General features: G+C 41.6%; 4 protein-coding genes and 1 long non-coding RNA gene across 9 annotated transcripts in view; 1 reads left to right on the top strand and 4 right to left on the bottom strand.

Moving 5' to 3' along the window:
• Positions 1 to 290: 290 nt before the first annotated feature.
• LOC116617033 lies at positions 291 to 3287 on the bottom strand. Its single transcript, XM_048721864.1, has 4 exons — positions 3167 to 3287; positions 1299 to 2456; positions 1067 to 1220; positions 291 to 651 (listed from the first exon to the last, which is right to left on the bottom strand). Exons 1-4 carry the CDS (start codon positions 3255 to 3257, stop codon positions 471 to 473), a joined length of 1584 nt encoding a protein of 527 aa, XP_048577821.1. The 5' UTR covers positions 3258 to 3287; the 3' UTR covers positions 291 to 470.
• Positions 3288 to 4867: 1580 nt separating this feature from the next.
• Positions 4868 to 5860, bottom strand: LOC5510271 (glycine-rich cell wall structural protein-like). Its single transcript, XM_048721441.1, is given in 2 exon segments — positions 4868 to 5746; positions 5749 to 5860. Coding segments are annotated over 2 exon segments (969 nt in total). The 3' UTR covers positions 4868 to 4889.
• Positions 5861 to 10011: 4151 nt separating this feature from the next.
• On the bottom strand, positions 10012 to 11493 carry LOC116617057. The gene is made up of 2 exons (XR_004295613.2): positions 11265 to 11493; positions 10012 to 10798 (listed from the first exon to the last, which is right to left on the bottom strand). It is a non-coding gene; the product is annotated as an uncharacterized LOC116617057 (long non-coding RNA).
• A 2-nt stretch (positions 11494 to 11495) lies between these two features.
• LOC5510277 (E3 ubiquitin-protein ligase E3D) lies at positions 11496 to 18879 on the top strand. Of its 3 annotated transcripts, none has more exons than XM_048721440.1 (9): positions 11496 to 12043; positions 12718 to 12925; positions 13298 to 13487; positions 13916 to 13998; positions 14517 to 14634; positions 14798 to 14921; positions 15161 to 15215; positions 16132 to 16255; positions 18533 to 18879. In XM_048721440.1, exons 1-9 carry the CDS (start codon positions 11800 to 11802, stop codon positions 18551 to 18553), a joined length of 1167 nt encoding a protein of 388 aa, XP_048577397.1. In that variant the 5' UTR covers positions 11496 to 11799; the 3' UTR covers positions 18554 to 18879. The 3 variants fall into 3 exon arrangements, with proteins under 3 accessions (XP_048577397.1, XP_048577396.1, XP_048577395.1); XM_048721439.1 differs by having other exon boundaries at positions 13856 to 13998; positions 16135 to 16255; XM_048721438.1 differs by having other exon boundaries at positions 13856 to 13998.
• LOC5510291 (midasin-like) overlaps positions 18791 to 23192 on the bottom strand; it is a 78830-nt gene continuing 74428 nt past the window's right edge. For all 3 annotated transcript variants that reach the window (XM_048721436.1, XM_032379446.2, XM_048721437.1), the window contains exons 92-94: positions 22917 to 23031; positions 20216 to 20344; positions 18791 to 19453 (exon numbers count right to left, since the gene is read on the bottom strand). In XM_048721436.1, coding sequence (XP_048577393.1) covers positions 19190 to 19453; positions 20216 to 20344; positions 22917 to 23031 — 508 coding nt within the window. In that variant the 3' untranslated portion in view covers positions 18791 to 19189. The remainder of the gene's footprint in view (positions 19454 to 20215; positions 20345 to 22916; positions 23032 to 23192) is intronic.

Genomic DNA, 23192 nt, shown 5'->3' with positions numbered 1-23192 from the left:
AGTGACCATCTTTAATAAATGGAGAAGGTCTCTAAAAAGAAACTAAGATTCCTCGGTAGCAGACCATCAAAACGACAACGTTTTCGTCATACGATGCAGGGCCTCTATTTTACTCATGGCACGCAAAGACCCAGTTATTCATGTTGCGTGAATGTTTTTACCTAGGCTAAGTTGAAACGTATTATCCATGAGCCGTATTCAATGCAAATGCATGCACAGTTGCATTGAATACGGCTCATGGATAATACGACGTTTCAACTTAGCCTTACGGTGCAATAAGACTCTGTTGCTCTGTGTCAAGTTTTTTTTATTCAGAAGTCATGATTTTTTCCAATAAAAAGAGGTCAGACTATAGCAGCAAGAGAATAATGATATTGTTTTTTTTCTTTTCAACAAGAAGTAACATAGGAAGTATTCCTGGTGACCGTGTGAGAGTAGCCAGATTCAAAGGGAGACATGCATCTGTCAATCTAGCCATCAAGGTTTTCTGCAAATTGCAGAATCTCTAACCAGACGTGAATCAGGTTTTCTCTTGAACAGGTCGCCTCAAGTCCTGCAAAAATGGGGTGAACTGTAGTCTCGCTTATCCATCTCAGAAAGTCACTAACAATATTCCTGTAGGAGTTCCCGCGGCGTCTCTTCTTGCCGCGTCTGAAGCGAAATAAACGTTCAAGTCAGTTGCGGATCTATGGGAGAGGGGAGGGGGAGGTTAGAGGGTTTAAACGCCTCTCCTGGGCTACCGTACAGATTTTCTTCTTGAATGCAAAATGCCCCACACCCAACCCTGCCCCTACTTTGTGCCAAGAAATGAAAGATTTAGAATTATTGGGAGGGGTATAGGATAAAATTTCCTTCTTTGTGATGCATGCATATATGATACTCTAATAATAAAACTGCCCTCGGGTCTGTGGGAGTCAGAAAGTGAATATAACGAATTCCCTTCCCATCCCATCTCTCGGCAAACTGCTAGCTCCACTCCTGCAGGAAGTCAAAGAAAATTAAGAATTGATAGCAATAGTGTGGATTATGATTATCATCTTTTAATGAGGGATCATTTCTTACTTACCGGTGCACAAAAGGAGGCATTGTCTCCTTGCGCCAAGACGAGAATCTCCGCGCACAACACACAGCGAGAATTATACAAAGTAGACATGACATCGACGCTATGATCTGCCCGGGCCTTTTGGCATAGTCCCTCAGGCGGACCTTTGGCCGTCGCTCTGTAACGGGACAGATTTTTTTCAGGAGGGATTAGTACCAGATATTACAATCAACAATCAAAGGCATATAATCCCTACCTGGAGTCCTGTGGCGAATTTGAAGGCCTTGTTTGAAGTTTTTCGTCAGATAATTTACCAAGGACGCTGCGTCAGGTACGTGATTCCAACCATCTTGCAAATGGCTGTACAGCTCGTGTAATAGGGGTGTGATAATCTTCAAGCCAATCCCTTCATGCTTGCCATTCATCCTTTCTCCACTACGATGATTTGCAAACGGCTTCCTGGTCTTTTTCCTGGTAGTATCTTTTGGTACCTGTCCTTTGTTGCTCTGGACTGTAGCACCATTTGACGCCTGGTCCGTGGTAATATTTGAAGCCTTAGTATCGTTCGAGTTTATCGGGTATATGACCTTGACTCTGGTGCGCTTCGTTGCGCGGTGGCTCTGCGCCATTGTACCTTTGAAAGACACTTCTGTACTTTGTTCAGCTTCATTCGGTCTCTGGCTAGAACCAGAAGCTCCTGCCCTACTTCTGTGTCTTGGTCTTGTTACAACCCTTATTGGCCACTCGCTATGAGATGCAAATTCGCCATCGACACTTTTACTCGTATTACCAATACTCTCCGCAGTGTTTGTCATGTAATCCTTCACAAATCCGTGTACCGTATCAACAGTCATGTCCCAAGCTGTTCCTAGTTTATGTACGAAGTCGTTTACTCTTCCCTGCCATACTTTCTGTATCAAGTGGAATCGTTCACTAGCGGTAGATGCTGGTAACCGCTCAAAAACGGCTGAACCAAAGATGTAATGGGCGACTTGTGGCGTAGAATCCTCAATTTTATCGATACTACTTGAAACAGAACCAGTTTTGATAGCGTTCACATCGTACCGAAGTAGGAATTCAGTCCATGTACAGGAATTACTCATATTGACCCTACACTTCAGTAGCATGTATTTGTGCTGATTAGCTGTTGGTCGTGCCGTTTCTTGTTTGGTGTCATCTGTTGCGGGTTTCCTCTTGCCTTCACTCAGCCTATCCGTCGCTATTTGATGAGACCCAAGTTCACTTGGATAAAAAAGTCGCACTGGCTTGATGATACCGTGTGAATTTTCTGTCGCAAATATATAAGTCCCTCTAAATGTCTGTGTGAGTCGAACAGTATCGAATGATCCCCAGTTGTTTCTGTTTACTTCTGACCTGGTGAGCAGGAATCTGTTTTTCGTTAATCTCATGTTTGCTGCGGAAATAAAAAAAGTCACAAGTCAGTGAGGTTACACTCGATCTTTTTACAGCCAAATTCGTTGTTGTGCGACCTCGGCGAATCCAAAATCCATGTCTCGTTTGGGAATAGCGCATAGTCAGACACAAGCTTTGGGGCCATTTGTCTGGTTTTAATTGTTTGTTTTGATTGACTACGCGCTGTTCCCGAACAAAGAAAAAAATTTTGGATTCTGGCAGGTGGTGCAACAACGAATTTGGCTATGAGAACAATATTTTTCAACTCTCTGAGCCTCGGCATGTTTTTTTGGATTCTCAAAATTTAGTAGTGAAATCTCAGGCTGGACGTTCTCATAAAAAGGCTCTTATAAAAAAAAGAGTGTATTACCTTTATTGTAATTGTTTTATTGTCACTAAAGGGTGTGATTTGAGACAAAACATTTGATATATGAAACATAGACAAAAGAGTGCGAACGAGTTACTCGAAAAAGCGCGCGCTTTTCAACGCGCGAAACCCTGTATTTGTTACCATAGTGATAAAGATCAGTTTTCCTACAAGAGAAGAAGTTCTTGAAAAATTGTAGAAAAAAATTTAATCGTGAAGGGTGTGTCTACTTGTTTCACTTGTGTGTGGTTCATCTTTTTCAAACTATTCATATCCCAATTAATGGACCGCACACTGAAAACCATTTCAAGTAAAGTAAACCTAACTTGTCCTTTTTTACCTACCTTCATTTCCAAAAATTGGGGGTTTTACGCGATTGACGCTACTAAAGAACACAATAATCGCAAGAAGATAAATACTGAGGAGAGACGGCATGGTGCTGTCACTCCCAGCGAGTCTTTGAAAAACTGACTAAAATCAGTGGAACGATCTACGTATGTTTTAGCATTGTGACGTTTGAGCCAGCGCGCGAGAGCGTCACGGTCACCCTGTGGTATGTTGTCACTATAATGAATCGTCGTTTCGTTGATTAATGTTCATCGATAAGTTCAAGTCATGGAGGTTAAACCTCCTTGAAAATTTGTAGGCGACTTTGCCATGACTTCCCATGTTCATGTTCCGAAATAATTGGATTTTCAACAAAGGTAATAAAAACAGTGACTTTTGAACAAAACCTCATCATGGCAGAGGAAGATGTGCCGTGTGTTGACCAGGCTTTATTAATCAGAAATCAATTTGTACATTGAAGATGGTTGATATGAAAAAGCAAAACAGTTTCTAAAACAAAAAACCCTCGATATTTTTTGTTCTGTTTCAAAAAACAGCTGTTTATAAGGTTATGTTTGCTTCAATAGTGTGTTATCGACCACTCTAGAACTCTCTCGTAGCATTTTGGTCTCTCTCTACGGAGCTCTGCACTCAGTGATGTCAAATGACGAATGACAGCTTGCCTTAGGCAAGTCCCTCTGCACTGCGCACCCCTTTTGCGCATAGTGGAGCGCGCTGTTCGTTCGAATTTACCGGTATTAAGTGAGCGCGCGCGCCACAGTTGTACAAAAAAACAAAGCAAAATGGCTTTGACAGAAAAACGAAGTCGGTTACCCCCAGTTTTTATTTGCTCGATTAGTTAAATATATGCAAAAAAATATACTGAAAGAAGAAAAAAAAGTTGGGTTGTAGAAGTGTGTTTGTTTTCTTTTAAAAGCTGTAAAAATACTTCAAAATGGCGCTTTTTACCGTATAAATAGTGGAAAAAACAGTGTCTTTCAGTGCTACGGGTTATTGTTTTGAAGATCGGACTTTGGAAGCTCGACAAACAGAACTTAATTTTCTAAAGACTATAGGCACTCTTTAAGAAAAGTAAAAGTTGGGATTTTTTCCTCGGGCGATCAGTAAAAACGCGTCAAATCTACGCCCCTCTGTTGTGAAAACGAGGTCAGTACTCCCATTTTTTTATTACATTTTTTGAAAGCCCTTAACTTCAATATTGTTTATTCAAAGTTTAAAAATATCTGGGTTGTAGAACTATTTCAAGAGAATTACCTGCACCATATCAAAAAAATTTTGCCAAAAATTGTCGTTTTTATATTCCTTATTTTGAAAAAAAAAACTACACGATTCTTGTCATTTTTTAGGGTGAACGTACTTTAAGGGGCTACGTTAACTTTATGACTTGTAATCAGAAGAGAAAACAGTGACCATCTTAAATCAATGGAGAAGGTCTCTAAAAAGAAACCAAGATTTCTCGGTAGCAGACCATCAAAACGACAACGTTTTCTTTATATGTTGCAGGGCCTCTATTTCACTCATGGCACGCAAAGACCCAGTTATTCATGTTGCGTAAATGTTTTTACCTAGGCTAAGTTGAAACGTCGTATTATCCATGAGCCGTATTCAATGCAAATGCATGCACAGTTGCATTGAATACGGCTCATGGATAATACGACGTTTCAAATTAGCCTTACGGTGCAATCAGACTATGTTGCTCTGTGTCAAGTTTTTTTTTATTCAGAAGTCATGATTTTTCCAATAAAAAGAGGTCAGGCTATAGCAGCAAGAGATAATGATATTGTTTTTTTTCTTTTCAACAAGAAGTAACATAGGAAGTATTCCTGGTGACCGTGTGAGAGTAGCCAGATTTAAAGCGAGACATGCATCTGTCAATCTAGCCATCAAGGTTTTCTGCAAATTGCAGAATCCCTGTTCAATTGGTCTTGATCTGGCATTTCCAGGATGGCCACTTTGCATTCCTGGACCACCACTACCACCACTGTATCCATTTCCTGAAGAACTGGTCCTGCTTTCTGCAGCTCTTGCTCCTACAGAAAGACCAACTCCACTTCCCTGTACTCCTCCATTTGTGTTGCCAGCTCTTCCTCCTACAGCAAGACCAAGTTCACTTCCCTGTACTCCTCCATTTGTGTTGCCAGCTCTTCCTCCTACAGCAAGACCAACTTCACTTCCCTGTACTCCTCCATTTGTGTTGCCAGCTCTTCCTCCCACAGCAAGACCAACTTGACTTCCCTGTACTCCTCCATTTGTGTTGCCAGCTCTTCCTCCTACAGCAAGACCAACTTCACTTCCCTGTACTCCTCCATTTGTGTTGCCACCTCTTCCTCCCACAGCAAGACCAACTTGACTTCCCTGTACTCTTCCATTTGTGTTGCCAGCTCTTCCTCTACCAACTTCATTCCTTTGTGCCGCTGTTACCCCATTGGCAGGCAGGCCTTGCCAGGTCCCTGTATTGTTTCCAGATACAATATCATTTCCAGACACAGGTGTGTTTATACCAGCATTCTCTGCATGGTTTCTGGTGTTACCCAAAGAGAGTGAGGGGAATTCTTCAGTGAGACCTTGAGGGTTACAGCACGGTCTACTTCCTGATTACCATAGCTAACAGAAACAGGTTCGCCTGGCCGTCTAGTGTTTTGTGTCTTCTTTCATCTTCCTCTTGCACGACCTCTGGCCCGACCGGTCATCTTAAAAATGAAATTTGGTTAAAAAATGTTTTTGTATGCTAGTTGTCATTGAGTCTCTAGTCAGGCCTTTCAGAATTATGCTGTTTCTTTTTCACCCAAAAAAGTTTGGGGAGAATATGCTGTTTTTGCCAAACATTCAATAAAAGTTAAAGACAAAGGAAACAAAAGAAAGACTATAGAGAACAAAAAATGGTTAAAAAAACAGTATTCACATATCATCTTAATTGTCTATTTCAAAGGGACATTGTTTAAATGGAAGACTTTCCTGGTCCAAATACCCTTTAAAAACCTTAAAGCTACTAGCTGACTAGTTCAAATACCGTAGTTAAAGTGAGATAGGTGCGATATCGAAAATTATCACTGATATCTGATATTGAGATTAGGATATTATCATTGTTTTCCTCTAATTTCATGCTATTAGATAGTGGTTAGACCCCTTACCTCTCCTCCTCTTCCCTCGATATTGTGATATTACCGGAGATTATCTTATCATCATCTACTAGATGTCTATTTAGATACCCTTCTTTCCTCTGCTGGACCCTCGATATTGTGATATTATCTGAGATTATCTTATTAGAATCTACTAGATGTCTATTAAGATATTCCCCTTACCTATGCTGGACCCCTTCGATATTGGAGATTATCTTATTAGAATTTACTAGACATCTATAGAGATTCCTTCGTCCTCTCTGCTGGACCCCTCGATATTATCGGATATTCGACTACAAAATCTACTTTGACTGTAACGTTTGTAGAACGAGTCTATATGTGATATTATCTGATATTATCAAATCGTGAGATGCAATAATCAAGGTTCAGCAGAGCGGTTGTAAAGTTATTGTATCTGATCAGTAATTAGCTGGACTTTCTATGTGTAAATCTTGTGATATCTGATATTATTAAGTCATGAGATGCAATATTCTAGTTTCAACATGGCAGTTCTAAGGGTATAAGATCTGATAAATATCTGAAATTAGATTTTGTGAGCTTTGTTATAATATTGACTAAATGCCTGATACTAGAACCCTGTGATGAGTGATAGATGAGTGATAAATATCCTATAGATATCAAAGTGCCAGAAAAATAAGATATCACACCTTTATGGTTAAAGCCTGGTCATTACTGTTTTGATTAGAAAGGAAATAAATGGTGATCCTAGTATGACATCCCTTTATCTATAACTAAACGAAATATACTGGTTCCGCCGGTTGCGTCGGTTCCGCTTTTTAGTAATGCCATTAAATTAGGGTAATTACTGTTTAAAGCATAAACCCAATATTTTGTCTATTGTTGTGAATTACCCAACCAGTAGGGTCTTTTGTGAAATAATACCTTGTAATTGTAGCTGGTTGAGTGACTTTAGCCAATCTTAATCAATCTGAGCTTGTCTGATTGGGATCTCCGATACGCGACCTACCCCCTGGAGAGCAGTGAGGTAGTCACTCTGACCTGTAAATTAAAAAAGATTAATTGAGTACTGAACCAAAGCCAAGCTACACCTTTTCAGCGGTTTAGCCACAACGTTTAATAATTAGATTAAAACAATGTTAAACAAAGAAAAGTAGGATCCATGAGGTAACAGATAGACGTGTCGCTTTGTAGAATCGTCCACGTTTAATCTAGAAAAAGGCACATTGACTCTATGAAAGAATACTTATAAACCTAGATATATAAAAAAAACATACATCGATCGCATAAAATCAGTATGTTATAAAACAATTATTAAATTCGTTATTGATAGCGATGGCCGGTTGTTTCGTCGATGTATTTTGTTGTTCTCCGATTTGTAAGTACTTATAACTCTTACCTGTTTACGAATTAAGTAACTTTTGCTTGTTTTTAATTGTTTCAGACCAGCTAGTCTGAATTGGAATCTCAAATGCGCCAATTGGCCTCTAAATCAAGCAATCTTCAATCAATTTCCAAGGCTTCTCTTTAAACTTTACAGAAAACCTCAGGACAATATTAAATTTCTTCTGATTCTTTCTCTTTCGAACGAAGATGTTTACTTTTCTTCCCAGCATGACTTTCAACCTTGAAACAGCTGTCTAAACATACAGATGTAATGCTAACACGTGATCTACGCAGACCAATCAGTGCATTTTTCAGTGTTCCGTTATTTATAAATTTTTCAGAAAACCAAATCGTAGTCGTAGCCTCCTTCACCAGCAACTCTATCGTACACGGCGGGAAAACGCGCGGCGCATGCGCGTCCTGTCATTTCCGGTGAGAAAGTTGCAGGCGCCTTCCCCATCGACAAAGCATAAACAAACCACTTCCGCCCGCGAAATTAAAAAATATTAAGCAGTATACAAAATTATTAGGCCTAAAAACTTCTCAATCGCGAGATTATTAAGTTTTCTAGCTCTCATCTTTTGCACCACATAGTTTCCAGCTTGCACCAAAGGTGAAAATGATGCTTGAGCATCGACTTTCACACTTGCAGTGCCTCGCGCTCGCCATTCTTGTTGTTTCTGCATGAATATTAGTGAGTCTGGTGGATGTAACGACGAGGGAAACCAATGCATGAAATAAAGCAAGACGAGAAATGGCATATCACGTAGTGCGAGGCTGTATCGATTGACAGAAGAGCTCAGTCGAGTCGCTATGCTGCCGGTAGGCTCATTATGTTTGCCGGCGACATTGGGATGAAATACGAAGACGACATGATTTGCGTTGTTCTTGTCCTACTCACGAAGACCAACGTCCCTCTCGACTCAATAAACAACCAATTCCACGGCGTTATTATCCTGTTTTTGATGCCATTGTTTCTACAACAACAGGGTATTCCCCTGGTACTCGTTTGTGATCCCGCTCTCGCAAACGATTCATATCATTTTAAATTGTTATCATTATCTTACATGGTGTGTAAAAGATCATGTACTGTCTGTCTTAGTTGATGTGCAATGACTTTTAAGAGCTATTACTGTCCAGTAAGTGCAATACCTTTGGGCTTTACAATTCAGTAATGTGCAGTGCTTTTAAGTGTTTATCGGTATGAGCTATTTGTTTGTTGAGGCTGCTTGTGTAATGTCTCTGTCAAGCACTTACTATTTCTAGTATAGTGCGTACTGCTTTATAAGAGAACTTCAGCCTGTCTGTCAGTCTGAGTAAGAGTTTGTGCACTGTTTATGATTCCAAAACATATAATACTAAGATTGTTTTTGTTCTTGAACAATTTGTAATTTGTAGTACAATAATTCATCTTTGTATCATATCTTCCATTTAATTTATTCTTCTTCAACTAGTTATACTGAGGTTTAATTATAATTTCTAACTCCAACATGGTGTACACATTTTAAACTTAAAAGGGTGTACATACTTTGGTTTTGTTTTCTTTCCTTATATTTTATTATTTGCCTCGATTTTTATGATTTCTCTTATTTTACTGTCAATTTTCATCCTTTTCTTTTCTATTTTCTTTTCTTCAAGCTTTTTCTAAAATTCCTCTTCTATTTTAACTTCTAGTTAAATAGGATTTTTCCTTCTTATTAGTAGAGCTTTAAGATGTTTTTTTTTCTCTTGATCTTTTCTCTTTCTTTATCCTTTTCCTATATGTGTATCTCACAGTTAACCTTAAATGGAAGAAATGGTTCAAATGCATGTATTTTTATAGTTTTACTACTGGCTAATACTATTTGCGTTAACTCTCCAAACATTTCATTTCCAAATGAAAGTCTGTCTACTTTTTGGAGTATACTTATGATCAATTGTATAACATGAGGGAACACTATTCATCAAACATTAAAGCCGCATTGTCACCAGTTTACTTCCGGAGGTCCAACGCAGACCTCAACCATTAAAAGACAAAAGAATCCATAAAAATCCGAGACATTTAACATGCCATCCGCTCTAAATTATCAATCACATCCTCGACGAAACTTGCAATATACACACTGCTTTCAATATTTTGAAATATTTTTTGCGTTTTCCGTTAAAAATCATCGGAGATTGTAACGTAATCGACTGGACGTAAACTGGTGACAATGTGGCTTTAACTAGAGGTCAGCTATCAAATCCCGTAGAGCATGGGCATTAGTCACCTCCAAGTTTTTGGAGGTAGTCACATGGTTTAACTAATTATTTTTATCAGAGGTGTGACAGTTTTTAGTAATGGATCACGGCAGTAATGACTTGAAACCCTCAAGCTATCAGATTTCCAGAACTTTTAATGAGAATGCTCACAAATAACAACATACATAATAAACAAAATAAGAATGAATTGTTAGACTAGTCTAAAGAAGTTGTCTTCCGCTGTTATTACAGTTAATCAAGAGTGCAGACGTTCGAAGCTCCTGATCGACACATGTTTCTAATTGAACCTGTCAGTGCTTACCTGGCTTTGTTCATATTCATGTAGTATTTCAAAACTCTGGAGTATCGGTCTTCTGGTCTTGTTTGATAGCCATATTTATAGCAAAAATCAAATTTAACTGCTTTTAGCTAGGAATGTGCTACTGAGCTCAAGCGTGAGCGCTTTTGTGTGACAGAAATCAGAGTCGCTGCGGCTGGGAATTTCAAAATACAGCTTTATGTGACGAGAATTTCCATGGTTGCAGCAAAAATAATTTCGCGCATGCCAACATGATTCGAAAGCGGCTGTCTGCAGAGGTTTCTCCTGCCGTCACAAATGAACAATAACTCGTAAAAACAGATTAGCAACACAGATAAGTGAACTTATAGAAACAAACAGGAAGGAAGCTCTGCTAGCAGGGTACAGCATAACAGAGGATCCATTTAATCTTGAATTCACAAACAATAATGATGCAGTTCCCCAGGCATCTTTAGCATTCTATTAACAAAGACTTGTCTGTGAATCAAATTTAGCTGCTGTAGTCATTATCAATAGCCTCTCCACTGGCTTTGTTGGGAAAGGACATTCTGCTTCTTGACAGTCAGCTGCATGGCCAATATGGAGCACTCATAGCAAAGTCAAGCCTACAAAACATTGAAAGTTTTTTAGTATCATGCAAACAACTGTTAAGCCCTAATGTGTCCATGTGCTCACTAACATTTGTGACGACTCAACACGCGAAAACGTACCACGAGCTTTCCGCGAAACGGGCGCGAGTTTGGCCAAACTCGCGGAAAACCACGAGGTACGTTTTCGCGTGAGTCGTCACATTTGTAAAGTTTGGATGAGCAAGTTTGCATGTTGAGGACCTAGATATAATAAAAAGTCCCGAGGGTTGAGTTGTGATAAATTAATTCCGTCCCTTTTACCGAGCTCTGCGTCTCTAAGGAATTTGTAATATAGTACCTAGTCTGATTCCGTAAGAGCTGTTATCGGTAGCCATTATGTTTACAGTGTTCCTTCCTAAATTTGAAGTACTTCCTTTTGATATATGTTTAAAACATAGACGGTGCATGTGTTAGACAGGTTGCGTTTGCACGTTTGGCTTACCATAATTCGTACCTGCTTGTCCCGGGGAAACATCTATTTGCAAACTTTCCAGGATAATGCGGCCATGTCTAACAGTTAAAACTCATAAAACCACATTCACAATTATAGAGGATTCTATATTGTAGAGATCTGGAGTGACTAAGCCATTGTCATAGGATAAAAATCCCGAATTGTTTCGTTTTGTTCCAGAACCGGCTTTGCATTTCTGCCATTTTGTTTTCTATATTCTGACGCATGCGCAGACGTTTTCCCGCCGTGTAACTCTATCGTAATGTAAGGGCTTTCCCTTTCTCCCCCACCCCCCCCCCACTGTATTATTTTTCTCCTCTGTCCGCTACTTTTCCTTTCTTTTTTTCTCTTTGCTTTCAGATGAGAAGAGATGCCCTGTGGTGGAGGTTAAAATGTAACCAGATCACAGGGCCAAAGAAATATATAAAACGCTTCGTTTATTTAATATTTTTTGGTAGGTGGGGAGGAGTCTTCGTTTCCGGCTCCCTGTGGTTTCTTTTGACCGAGTGAGCTCATTCTATCCAAGATGGCGGACGATCTGTTGTTCTGGTGTGATGTTCGTAAAAATATCAACGCTGCCCAGCTTGTGATCGGTCTTAACACACTTCTAGCAGGCGGAGACTCAAAGGGAGCTAATGGCTGTATATCAGACAAAACAATAGGGACGGTTCGCACGGAGTTGAGATTGCTTAAAGGATGTGTTTTGATAAGATGTAAACACGATGCACGTGAACAGAACAAGGAAGCCCATCGTATAATCACATTCAATGGTGTGTTAAAGTCGGCTCCACGTGGTCGCAATATGAATCCCAATATTCTTAATACAGGACCGAAGACATGGGGGTGGGGCACTGGGGGCATGTTCACTCGCCAAAAATATTTTCAAAAATTTTAAGGAAAATGTCCAGTAGTGGCGTGTTTTTGTACCCCCCAACAATTTCTTAATGTTTCCGTATGTATTGTACCCCTCCAATATTTCGAGACATGCTACAGCACTGTAATATGCAATTAATTTTCCAGGGGATAAATGACTTCAAATGAATTCAATCAAGTGTGGGTGTTCACAGTGTTTAAGGAATTAAAATTCCACTCAAGCGCCCTTGTAAAGAAAATGGAAAGCTAGATGTCAGTGCTGTCAAAATTGCAGACAAATGCCCCTGACCATTTGAGTGCAAATTGTACAACTATAATATTCAATCTGAAATAAACCTTTATCTTTCAAAGCTTTGCAAGTACTGTACACCTCTGCAAGTTCACTTACATTTGTACAGATATCTGTGAAAAACATCAGTTTAAAAACAGAAAAAAAATCTCCATTAAGTGATTTCCTTGTATAGGTGCCACTCTAAACCCCTAAGTTATTGCCACACTTCTCTGGACCATAGGGGTGGGAGCTTTCAAATGAATTGTGCAAGACATTTATACAATTTACTCTTATCAATAGATTTGAAGCTAAAGCCTGATAGCTGTAATGGACTGAAAATGTCACTGGGGGAGGAGTTACACATGCGCTTACAGATGACATCTGATAATGGTACCGATGTGATGGATAGAGAGACACTTATGGTGAAGGAAGAAAGGAACTCTCTTCAAGCTGTAACTCTTAATCTAACATGCCGCACATGTGAAAATCCGATTTTAAGTACAGTAAGGTAAAATGATTATATCAAACCACTCTCCGATATCCAAAAATTTCTTAAGTGCTAGCCTTGTACTATTAAATACACTCTTCATAATTCCACCACCCTTGATTGTCATAGGTTATCATTGATAAGCCCCCCCTTTCTCCTCAATCAAAACATGCTGCACAGCCAATGACTTATTACACACCTAACCCTTCCTGGGTGCATTTTCAATCATGGAAAATGTTCTCCCCAATGACCAAATACACTCTACTTTCAGTGCTACTGTATATACATTATTAGTTCCTTCCCTTTGTAAATGTCAAGAGGGAAGACTATATTTCATAAATACCATTATCTTCACTAATGTTTGCATAATGGTCTATTTTTTTCCCTTTAAAGATTTTCTAGAGTTCTGGACTTGCCTTCGGAGAGTTGGGAGCAATTATCGAAAGATCTGTGTTGCCATGGTACCTCCCTTCCAGAGGCTTACACATCACTTAATCCCAGTCAGGATGACTGCCTCCTTGGCAGTTATTATATCGTTGTTCACCCATCCTCACTCGAAGCAAAGAATATCATTATTACACAGGTACTTTACAGTATATAGTATGCTCAGGGGAAGGGGGGAAGGGAGGGTCACCGTACTACTGCAGGCACACACAGTAGCCAGAATTTTGAGCAGGCGAGTTTATTTTTCCATCTAACCATATTCTGGTAAACACCCAACAGCTGTAAATACCTGGTAAGGGGGGGGAGGGGTGGAAGGGGAATTTTTACTTTGAAAACTTCCTTTAACCACCCTCCTGGATTTCCATAGAACCCATAGACAAAATTAAGAGCTCCCCTTAGAAGGCCTATTTTGTTTTGGGTACCCCCTTTGGGTAGGTAAAATCTTTTCAACCCCCTCTAATATCTTCCCCTCCCTGAAATATCAATTCCGGGGTTATTGATTTATAGAGCGAGACTACTATCCATTGCGGCAGATGTAGAAAGTCACTTGGCAACCTAATCATTCAGCAGCAGTATCCAGGCCAAGCCGATGTATCTGGCATACAGCTCAACAAGCACTGCATAATCTCAAGAAACTCAGATGTATTTAGGTAAGTTTAACAGCAGTAGTACAATGGTCACCCCCTTTGAGCTTGGCATACATGGTGAGGAAAATTTCACACAATGCATTTTCCTCACATCTTTGAGAGACCAAAAATTTTTTCCTTGAAAGTGGTAATGAGGGCCTATAAGCATTAAATGCCTTTTTAACCACTGAAAGCCGCATTGACACCAGCTTACTTCCAGAGGTCCGACAGAAACCTCAACTGTCAAAAGACAATAGAATCTATTAAAATCTGTGCTATTAAACAGGCTCTAAATTATCGATCACATCCTAAAAAAAACTTCCAATAGACACACTGCTTTCACAATAGTAAACTATTGACAATGCGGCTTTAATACTAAAGCATGATTTACAGGTGCAAACACAAGACACACACCCACTAAAACGTCAAAATCCATTATTTTTCCACATGACACCTGCGCACCCCCCCCCCCCTCAGCAAACAATACCTGGGTACACGCCTGACAGAGGCATTGACATTATGTCCGTATACACTTATTTCAGGAATTATTCTTTTGAAACTTATATCACACGCTGCCTAAAGTCAAAGTTGCAAGGGAAGGTGAACTTCAAGTTTTGTCTTCAGAGTCATCATGGAGGCAAGACTAAAACGCATGCCTTGGTAAGGGAACCATTAGTTAGAAAAATGCAATGCTATAAATTTACCTAATAAATGTGCAGTGATAATTATAGCTTGCTTGTTATACTTGTTTTTCTTAAGCTTTGACTGCTGTTTCTCCTGTCAACCATGGTTCACCATGAATGCTACCTTATTTGTTTTACAGCTGTGGCTCATGAATTCAGATGCTGTGATTGTGTCAAATTTAACCCCAGGGATTAACACATATGGATTCCACCCTAAAGAAGAAAAGAGAAAGAATGGGAAAAATTCTAAATCTGAAAATGAAGGTACATTTTTACTTAAAAGTACCAAACTTTTTTAAAAGGGAAAATCACAGACATACTAAAAGCCAAACATAGACTGGTGGTCACAATTTCCAAACCTTTTTTTTAAATTAAACTGGGTTAATCTACTTGAAAAGCTCAATATAACGGTTAAAATGACCAAAACCATTAGTCAGCCATTTGACTAAAGCATGAAAATTGATTTTTGGTAAGTTGTAACATGGCTTGGCATTTATTTGCAGCGTCCTTGACGAATGTTATGAAAATTTTATACAAAGCTCTTCCTAAAAACATGAGGTAAGAGGTCATATAACAGCTATAGTACTTCTCCTTGAAACACCACGATGTAATTACCTAGTCCATTCTAGAAGACTTTAAAATGTCTTTGTTTTTTTTCTGTCGATAAATAGTGACCATTTCACTTTTATTAACTAAAGGGTTTGTAATGAGATTTCCTGGCCGCTTAATACTGTAGAGAGTAAAAGTGACTAACACATTCGGGACTGAAAGAAAGGAGTCGTGGCCGCTTGCAATGCGACGCACGCTACCGTGACCACCTTGACAGTTTGTGAAGGAGGCCAATAAGAATGCGAGAACGTGCTATCTGATACGACGCGCGCTACCGTGGCCACCTTGACAGTTTTGTGAAGTAGGCCAATAAGAATGAGAGAATGTGCCATCTGATACGACGTGCGCTACCGTGGTCACCTTGTTAGCTTTGTGTAGTAGGCCAATAAGGATGCGAGAAACGTGCTATCTGATACGACGCGCGCTACCGTGGTCACCTTGTTAGCTTTGTGAAGTAGGCCAATAAGGATGCGATAACGTTCTATCTGATACGACGCGCGCTACCGTGGTCACCTTGTTGTTAGCTTTGTGAAGTAGGCCTATATGGATGCGAGAACGTGTTATCTGATACGACGCGCGCTACCGTGGTCACCTTGTTGTTAGCTTTCTGAAGTAGGCCAATAAGAATGCGAGAAACGTGCTATATGCATAACCGTGACAAGAGCTCCCAGTGTTGCTTCAAGGGCTTATAAAAACACGACGGAATGGTCCTAGTTAATATGAAGTTCTTGATTCTCTTTTGCTTGGCCAAATTATTTGCTTGCCACGGTAGCCCGCTTTGTACTTTATTAACGGTACCATTTTAATATAAGAATTTTGTTTCCCAAGACTTGTTTGTTGAAACCTCTCTCCTGTTCTGTTTCAGTAGTAAAGCGGGTACAGTCGAGACGCTTTCTCTACCAGAGCAAGACTGCTTACAACTTTTACTTTTGCTAGCTAAAAGCACGCTCTCTATACCGCCATCTCTAAGACACATTACCGGCTATACGGTAAGTCCCTTCTCTAAGACATATTACCGGCTATACGGTGACCCTCTCTGAGACACATTACCGGCTATACGGTGACACCCTCCGAGACATATTACCGGCTAAACGGTGACCCCCTTCGAGACACGTTACCGACTATACGGTGAACCCCTCTGATACGTTACCGGCTATACGGTGACCCCCTCCGAGACATATTACCGGCTATACAGTGACCCCCTTTGAGACACGATACCGGCTATACGGTGTCCCCCTCTGATACACGTTACCGGCTATACGGTGGCCCCCTCTGATACACGTTATCTGCTATACGGTGACCCCCTCCGAGACATATTACCGGCTATACGGTGACCCCTTTGAGACTGGTTACCGGCTATACGGTGTCCCCCTCTGATACACGTTACCGGCAATACGGTGTCCCGCTCTGAGACACGTTACCGGCTATACGGTGTCCCCCTCTAAGAAACGTTACCGGCTATACGGTTAGCCCCTCCGAGACACGTTACCGGCTATGCGGTGAGCCCATCTGAGACACGTTACCTGCTATACGGTTAGCCCCTCCGAGACACGTTACCGGCTATGCGGTGAGCCCATCTGAGACACGTTACCGGCTATACGGTGAGCCCATCTGAGACACGTTACCGGCTATACGGTGAGCCCCTTTGAGACACGTTACCGGCTATACGGTGTCCCCCCCGATACACGTAATCGGCAATACAGTGTCCCGCTCTGAGACACGTTACCGGCTATACGGTGTCCCCCTCTGAGACACGTTACCTGCTATACGGTTAGCCCCTCCGAGACACGTTACCGGCTATGCGGTGACCCCCTCTGAAACACATTACCGACTATACGGTGAGCCCCTCTGAAACACATTACCGACTATACGGTGAGCCCCTCTGAGACACGTTACCGACTATACGGTGAGCCCCTCTGAGACACGTTACCGGCTATGCGGTGACCCCCTCTGAAACACATTACCGACTATACGGTGAGCCCCTCTGAAACACATTACCGACTATACGGTGAGCCCCTCTGAGACACGTTACCGACTATACGGTGAGCCCCTCTGAGACACGTTACCGGCTATACGGTGTCCCCCCCGATACACGTAATCGGCAATACGGTGTCCCGCTCTGAGACACGTTACCGGCTATACGGTGAGCCCCTTCTCCTCTAAAATTTATGGCCCAACTAGTTTAGCAGCCTGTTCGGTATCAGATCAACCTCTTTGGTTCAAAGTGACCTCCTTTGTCTGTGGCCCTGCGAGAAGACGGTTTAGAGCCTACCCCTTTCCCAAAGACATGACGGAAAAACATGACATGATGCTTCAAATAAGCCCATTTCACATCGAATAAGGCGGAGAATTTCTCTGAGTACTTAGTAACTTATAGCAAAAAAAAAATATCGTCTTTTTTAAAATTGATTGACTTTTTGTAAAGTGTCATTGAAATTTGAGCTTTTCGTCCCTGAGCTGATACACAGGGCAATGATGATCAATGAATTATCTAAAAAAGCCAAAATCTGGTTATGTGCACATCAGCCTCACGTTATTTGTGTTTTAAAAATCAGTTCCTAATACAAGGAACCTATAGCCACTGTAGAAATTGTGTCTTCTCTCTCTATCTGGAATTGCACCCTTTCCAGGTTTTTCAGTCATGTCTCTCAAATGAGTACTCTACCAGACCCTCCTACCCCAAGAGACTTTCAAAGAACGCCATTTTACTGTCCCGCACGAGACCGACTCACTCACAGAAACCATTTCCATCGGTCAACAATAAAGGATGCACTTTTTAATTTAAGCATCATCTGGATTTTTGATCATGAATTCAACATAGGTGTATCAAGCCAGTATTTCTGAATAATAGTCGCCCATGGCCAGTTCTGAAAAACGCAAGACTAGTTCCAGTACCGCGCGGTTAAACCAGCCTTTCTGTTTTGAAATGGCGGCGTTTTACCGGCGAACTGTCACATCTAGATAACTAGATCAAACTAAAGGCTATTTTTTTCTTTATGACTCCTGCATTATCACACAAATCTGTCAACTTTTGTACAGTACGGTTTTAATGCTGTACAGTAAGTCAAAACAGCGAAAGTCAGCCTTTCCTACCTTTACTCGAACGATTCAACAATACGATTGTGCTTGTTTACGCCAGAGCACGCGCATGCGCATACGTTATTCAGCACTGTCTCGCCCATGCGTGTCCCCCTCCCCTCCGTTGTGTTATGATAGGAATGGGATATTATTTAGTTATTTATTTTTTTTTAAATATTTTTTTGCAGGTTGGTTTTTTGAGGACATAAGACACGTGACTTCGTGTGCCACGATTATGTTTGGTACTAGAATGCTCGTCCGGAAAAAAAATATTCTGCGATTAATTAGGATGATAAAATGACGACTAACAGAAACTCTTTAAGATTATATTAGCTCTGTGTACAAGACAACACAGTACGAAGAGACACTATCTATACGTTACCACACAACTCTGACCTACGTAATAAAATAGAACCAAGCATGTGAAAGGATAAGACAAACATGGCAAGATTGGCATTTTTTTTATTGTAATGGGTATCACATTGTCTATCCACTTGGTCAATAAAAACCCGAACTGCCTCATTGAGTGCGACAACAGCGTTGACGTCTTTAGCATATTGAGAATTGTCCAGACTTGTAATCAACTTATACCACTGCCTTAAATCTTTAATGTGACTGGCAGTTAATAATCGTTTCTTTGTCTTGCCACCAGCCTATGTCAGTCACCAACTGACAACACAGCCTCAAAGCTTTAATGAGTGCGAACGGCAGTGCATTGAGTCCTCGTCTCTTTGTCTTGCCATTACTCTAAACTAGACACCAACATGCAACACTGCGTCACTGAGTGTGACCGGGAGGGCGCTGCTGTCCTTAGTACACAGCGAAAGAGCCATCTCCTTATCTTGCTAACTGTCCATACTAGTCACCAACTCGAACCACTGCCTCAAGGCGTCACTGAGAGTCACCGGAAGTGCGTTGATGTCTCTCAGGATAATGTAGAAGGGGAAGGGGAACTGTTCCATGTAGGACCGGATCTCAGGGGGTTTCCCTGGGCGGAAGATAGGCACCCGAATGTCAAGCACGGAGTCTCTGTTTACAGGGTTATCCAGAATCACAAAGACGAGGAAGATCCCAGCCTCCTTTGCGAACCGCACAGTGCGGAGAACGGTCTGTGAATAATAGAAAAAAATTAATGGTATTCATTGGATAATACTCCTATTTCAAATAAGGTTGCACTAGGAGGATCTGGAATCATAACCCGCAATGCTCCATGGGTACCAAGTAAATAAGCAAATAAGCGTAAATAAAATACAAATCCAGCTTTCAAAAGCTGTTTAATTCTTATGTTTTTATGAACATTCACATGACTTACAGATACAAGGATTCCGCCGTTTATTTGCTACCCATGACATCGCGGGATACGACACATGGACGGGGATCCAGGGCGTCGCGGAGATCGGGCACACAGGGACCGTGCGAGAAAAAAATAGGAGTGAAAGACGCCCTGGGCAACTGATCTGTAAAAACTATTTCTGTAAAAGCTATTTCTTAAAATTGGATAAGAAACCCTTTTTAGAAATAACTTTTACAGAGTAGTTGCCCAGGGCGTCTTTTACTCCTCTTTCTTTCTTACTCTGCTAACAGAGTATTTTTCCTGTTTGTTTCTATCAGTTCACTTATCAGTGCCGCTACTTTGTTTTTGTTTTTCGCGGTCTCGTTCGTGAGAACGCAAAAGAACAGACTTGCGACAAGGAGAAGTTAACTGATAGAAGCAAACAGAAAGAAAGCTCTGCTAGCAGGGTATTCTCGCGCGCTCCCTGTGTGCCCGATCTCCGCGACGCCCTGGGTACCCGAGGATAATAGGATGGGATAATCGGGTGCAACCTTATTTGAAATAGCTGTATACAATTGATTGACGTATGGTTACGTACCTCCATGCCCTCGAGAAAGACGCCACGCCCATCAGACACGATCAGCAGCAGCTGCGAGGTGTCCACGCGTGGACCGGACTGCATCCGGGACCTTGACGTCAACATCAAACTTGTACACGTGTCAACAAGCTGTATCGAGAGAAGCAACAGAGTCACGAGCACCTCATGGGCACCCTGCTTTTACGGAATCCCTGCTATTACGAGCACTTTTCTATTACGGGCACTCTGCTATTACGGTCACTTTGCTATTATTGGCACTTTTCTATTACGGGCACTCTATTACGGTCACTCTGCTATTACGAGCACTTTTCTATTACGGGCACTTTTCTATTACGGGCATTATGCTATTACGGGCACTATGCTATTACGAGCACTATGCTATTACGAGCACTATGCTATTACGAGCACTATGCTATTACGAGCACTATGCTATTACGGGCACTTTTCTATTACGGGCACTATGCTATTACGGGCACACTGCTATGAAACCCTGCTATTACGGTCACTCTGCTATTACGAGCACTTTTCTATTACGGGCACTATGCTCTTACGGGCACTATGCTATTACAGGCAATCTGCTATTACGGGCACTATGCTATTACGGGCACTTTTCTATTACGGGCACTCTTCTATTACGGGCACTCTTCTATTACGGGCACTCTTCTATTACGGGCACTCTTCTATTACGGGCACTCTTCTATTACGGGCACTCTGCTATTACGGGCACTCTGCTATTACGGGCACTCTGCTATTACGGGCACTCTGCTATTACGGGCACTCTGCTATTACGGGCACTCTGCTATTACGGGCACTCTGCTATTACGGGCACTCTGCTATTACGGGCACTCTGCTATTACGGGCACTCTTCTATTACGGGCACTCTGCTATTACGGGCACTCTGCTATTACGGGCACTCTGCTATTACGGGCACTCTGCTATTGCGGGCACTCTGCTATTACGGGCACTCTGCTATTACGGGCACTCTTCTATTACGGGCACTCTTCTATTACGGGCACTCTGCTATTACGGGCACTCTGCTATTACGGGCACTCTGCTATTACGGGCACTCTGCTATTACGGGCACTCTGCTATTACGGGCACTCTGCTATTACGGGCACTCTGCTATTACGGGCACTCTGCTATTACGGGCACTCTGCTATTACGGGCACTCTGCTATTACGGGCACTCTGCTATTACGGGCACTGTTCTATTACGGGCACTGTTCTATTACGGGCACTCTGCTATTACGGGCACTCTTCTATTACGGGCACTCTTCTATTACGGGCACTCTGCTATTACGGGCACTCTGCTATTACGGGCACTCTGCTATTACGGGCACTCTGCTATTACGGGCACTATGCTATTACGGGCACTCTGCTATTACGGGCACTATGCCATTACGGGCACTATGCTATTACGGGCACTATGCTATTACGGGCACTCTGCTATTACGGGCACTCTGCTATTACGGGCACTCTGCTATTACGGGCACTATGCTATTACGGGCACTCTGCTATTACGGGCACTCTGCTATTACGGGCACTGTTCTATTACGGGCACTCTGCTATTACGGGCACTCTGCTATTACGGGCACTCTGCTATTACGGGCACTCTGCTATTACGGGCACTCTGCTATTACGGGCACTCTGCTATTACGGGCACTATGCTATTACGGGCACTATGCTATTACGGGCACTCTGCTATTACGGGCACTCTGCTATTACGGGCACTTTTCTATTACGGGCACTATGCCATTACGGGCACTATGCTATTACGGGCACTATGCTATTACGGGCACTATGCTATAATGGGAACTCTGCTTTTACGGGCACTATGCTATTATGTGCCCTCTTTGATTACCTTCACTTTTCTGTTAGGAACACTTTTCTGTTACGAACACTTTTCTGTTACGAACACTTCCAGCCAATCAGGTTAGGGTGTTCCCACGCTCAGTCGACAGAAAAAAATGGTCGACTACACGTAAGAGGTCAAATAAACAACGTCCGGCGTTTCTCATTGGCTGAACTTTTTTTTCAAAATGTTTACGGTGTTCAAGCCGATCCTAATTGGTCAAAGTTGTTCAGCATGGCCCGCTTTCTGTGTCCTCACTGTAAGGGCTTTCTGCTATTACGGACACCCCGCTATTACGGACACCCTGCTATTACGGACACCCCGCTATTACGGACACCCCGCTATTACAGACACCCTGCTCAACTGTCACCTCTTACGAATACCCTGCTATGAAAGTTTCATTATCTCATTCCATTGAGTGTTACGTATTTAAGAAAATAACCGTTTTAGGACATGATTTATCAATCGGTGATTTAACTTTAAACTTTTTGATAACTGCTGATTAAAGTATCCTTATTAACGCTCTTTAACGCCATCAAACGGTGGAAACACTCATTAGCTACAGGGTTGAACATGTATGAGAGTTGGGGCACTCTTCTCTGTTTGATAGTGGCTTGAGAATAGGCCAGCTTAGAGACTGGCGCTAACACTGACCGCACTTATTTGCGCTACCAGCCTAGAGTAATAACCATTTCATGCCATTAATTAAGCTAGAGACATTGCATAGAAAAGCGACTGGCGCTTACACTGGACCGAACTTATTCGGACTTCCAGGCCAGAGTAATAACCATTTCATGTCATTAAGCTCGAAATATTCCAAAGAAGAGTGACTGGATAGGTTACCACAAACCTGCGCGATCTTGGTCTTTTTCTGGTCAAAGGTAAACTGCTGTAAGATCTTGGCCCCACTTTGATCCGTAAATGGCTCGTGCGGCGGATGTAACAGCTTTACTGATTCGCCGAAACTGCAACGAATCAGAGAAATAAAGGATCTAATATGCTATATCAGTAAAATGTTTACTTTCGGTTGATTACGTAATAATCTCCGATGATTTCTAAAGGAAAACGCGAAAATATTTTAAAATTGTTAAAGCAGTTTGTGTCTATTGGAAGTTTCTTTGAGGAT

Source organism: Nematostella vectensis, chromosome 14 (genome assembly GCF_932526225.1).
Source record: "Nematostella vectensis chromosome 14, jaNemVect1.1, whole genome shotgun sequence".
Classification (NCBI taxonomy): Eukaryota; Metazoa; Cnidaria; class Anthozoa; order Actiniaria; family Edwardsiidae; genus Nematostella; species Nematostella vectensis.
The sequence above is the reverse complement of the archived record's forward strand: the minus strand, read 5'-3'. Positions and strand labels throughout refer to the sequence as shown.

Bases quoted from the DNA above. Each gene is read 5' to 3' on its own strand.
- LOC5510277 (XM_048721438.1), top strand. From the start codon at position 11,800: ATGGCGGACGATCTGTTGTTCTGGTGTGATGTTCGTAAAAATATCAAC. The intron at 12,926-13,297 runs GTAAAATGATTA...TTCCCTTTAAAG, and splicing joins CCGATTTTAAGTACAGTAAG to ATTTTCTAGAGTTCTGGACT. The intron at 15,216-16,131 runs GTAAGAGGTCAT...GTTCTGTTTCAG, and splicing joins GCTCTTCCTAAAAACATGAG to TAGTAAAGCGGGTACAGTCG.
- LOC116617033 (XM_048721864.1), bottom strand. From the start codon at position 3,257: ATGCCGTCTCTCCTCAGTATTTATCTTCTTGCGATTATTGTGTTCTTT. The intron at 2,457-3,166 runs GTAGGTAAAAAA...TTATTTCCGCAG, and splicing joins CCCAATTTTTGGAAATGAAG to CAAACATGAGATTAACGAAA. The intron at 1,221-1,298 runs GTAGGGATTATA...GTCCCGTTACAG, and splicing joins AATTCGCCACAGGACTCCAG to AGCGACGGCCAAAGGTCCGC.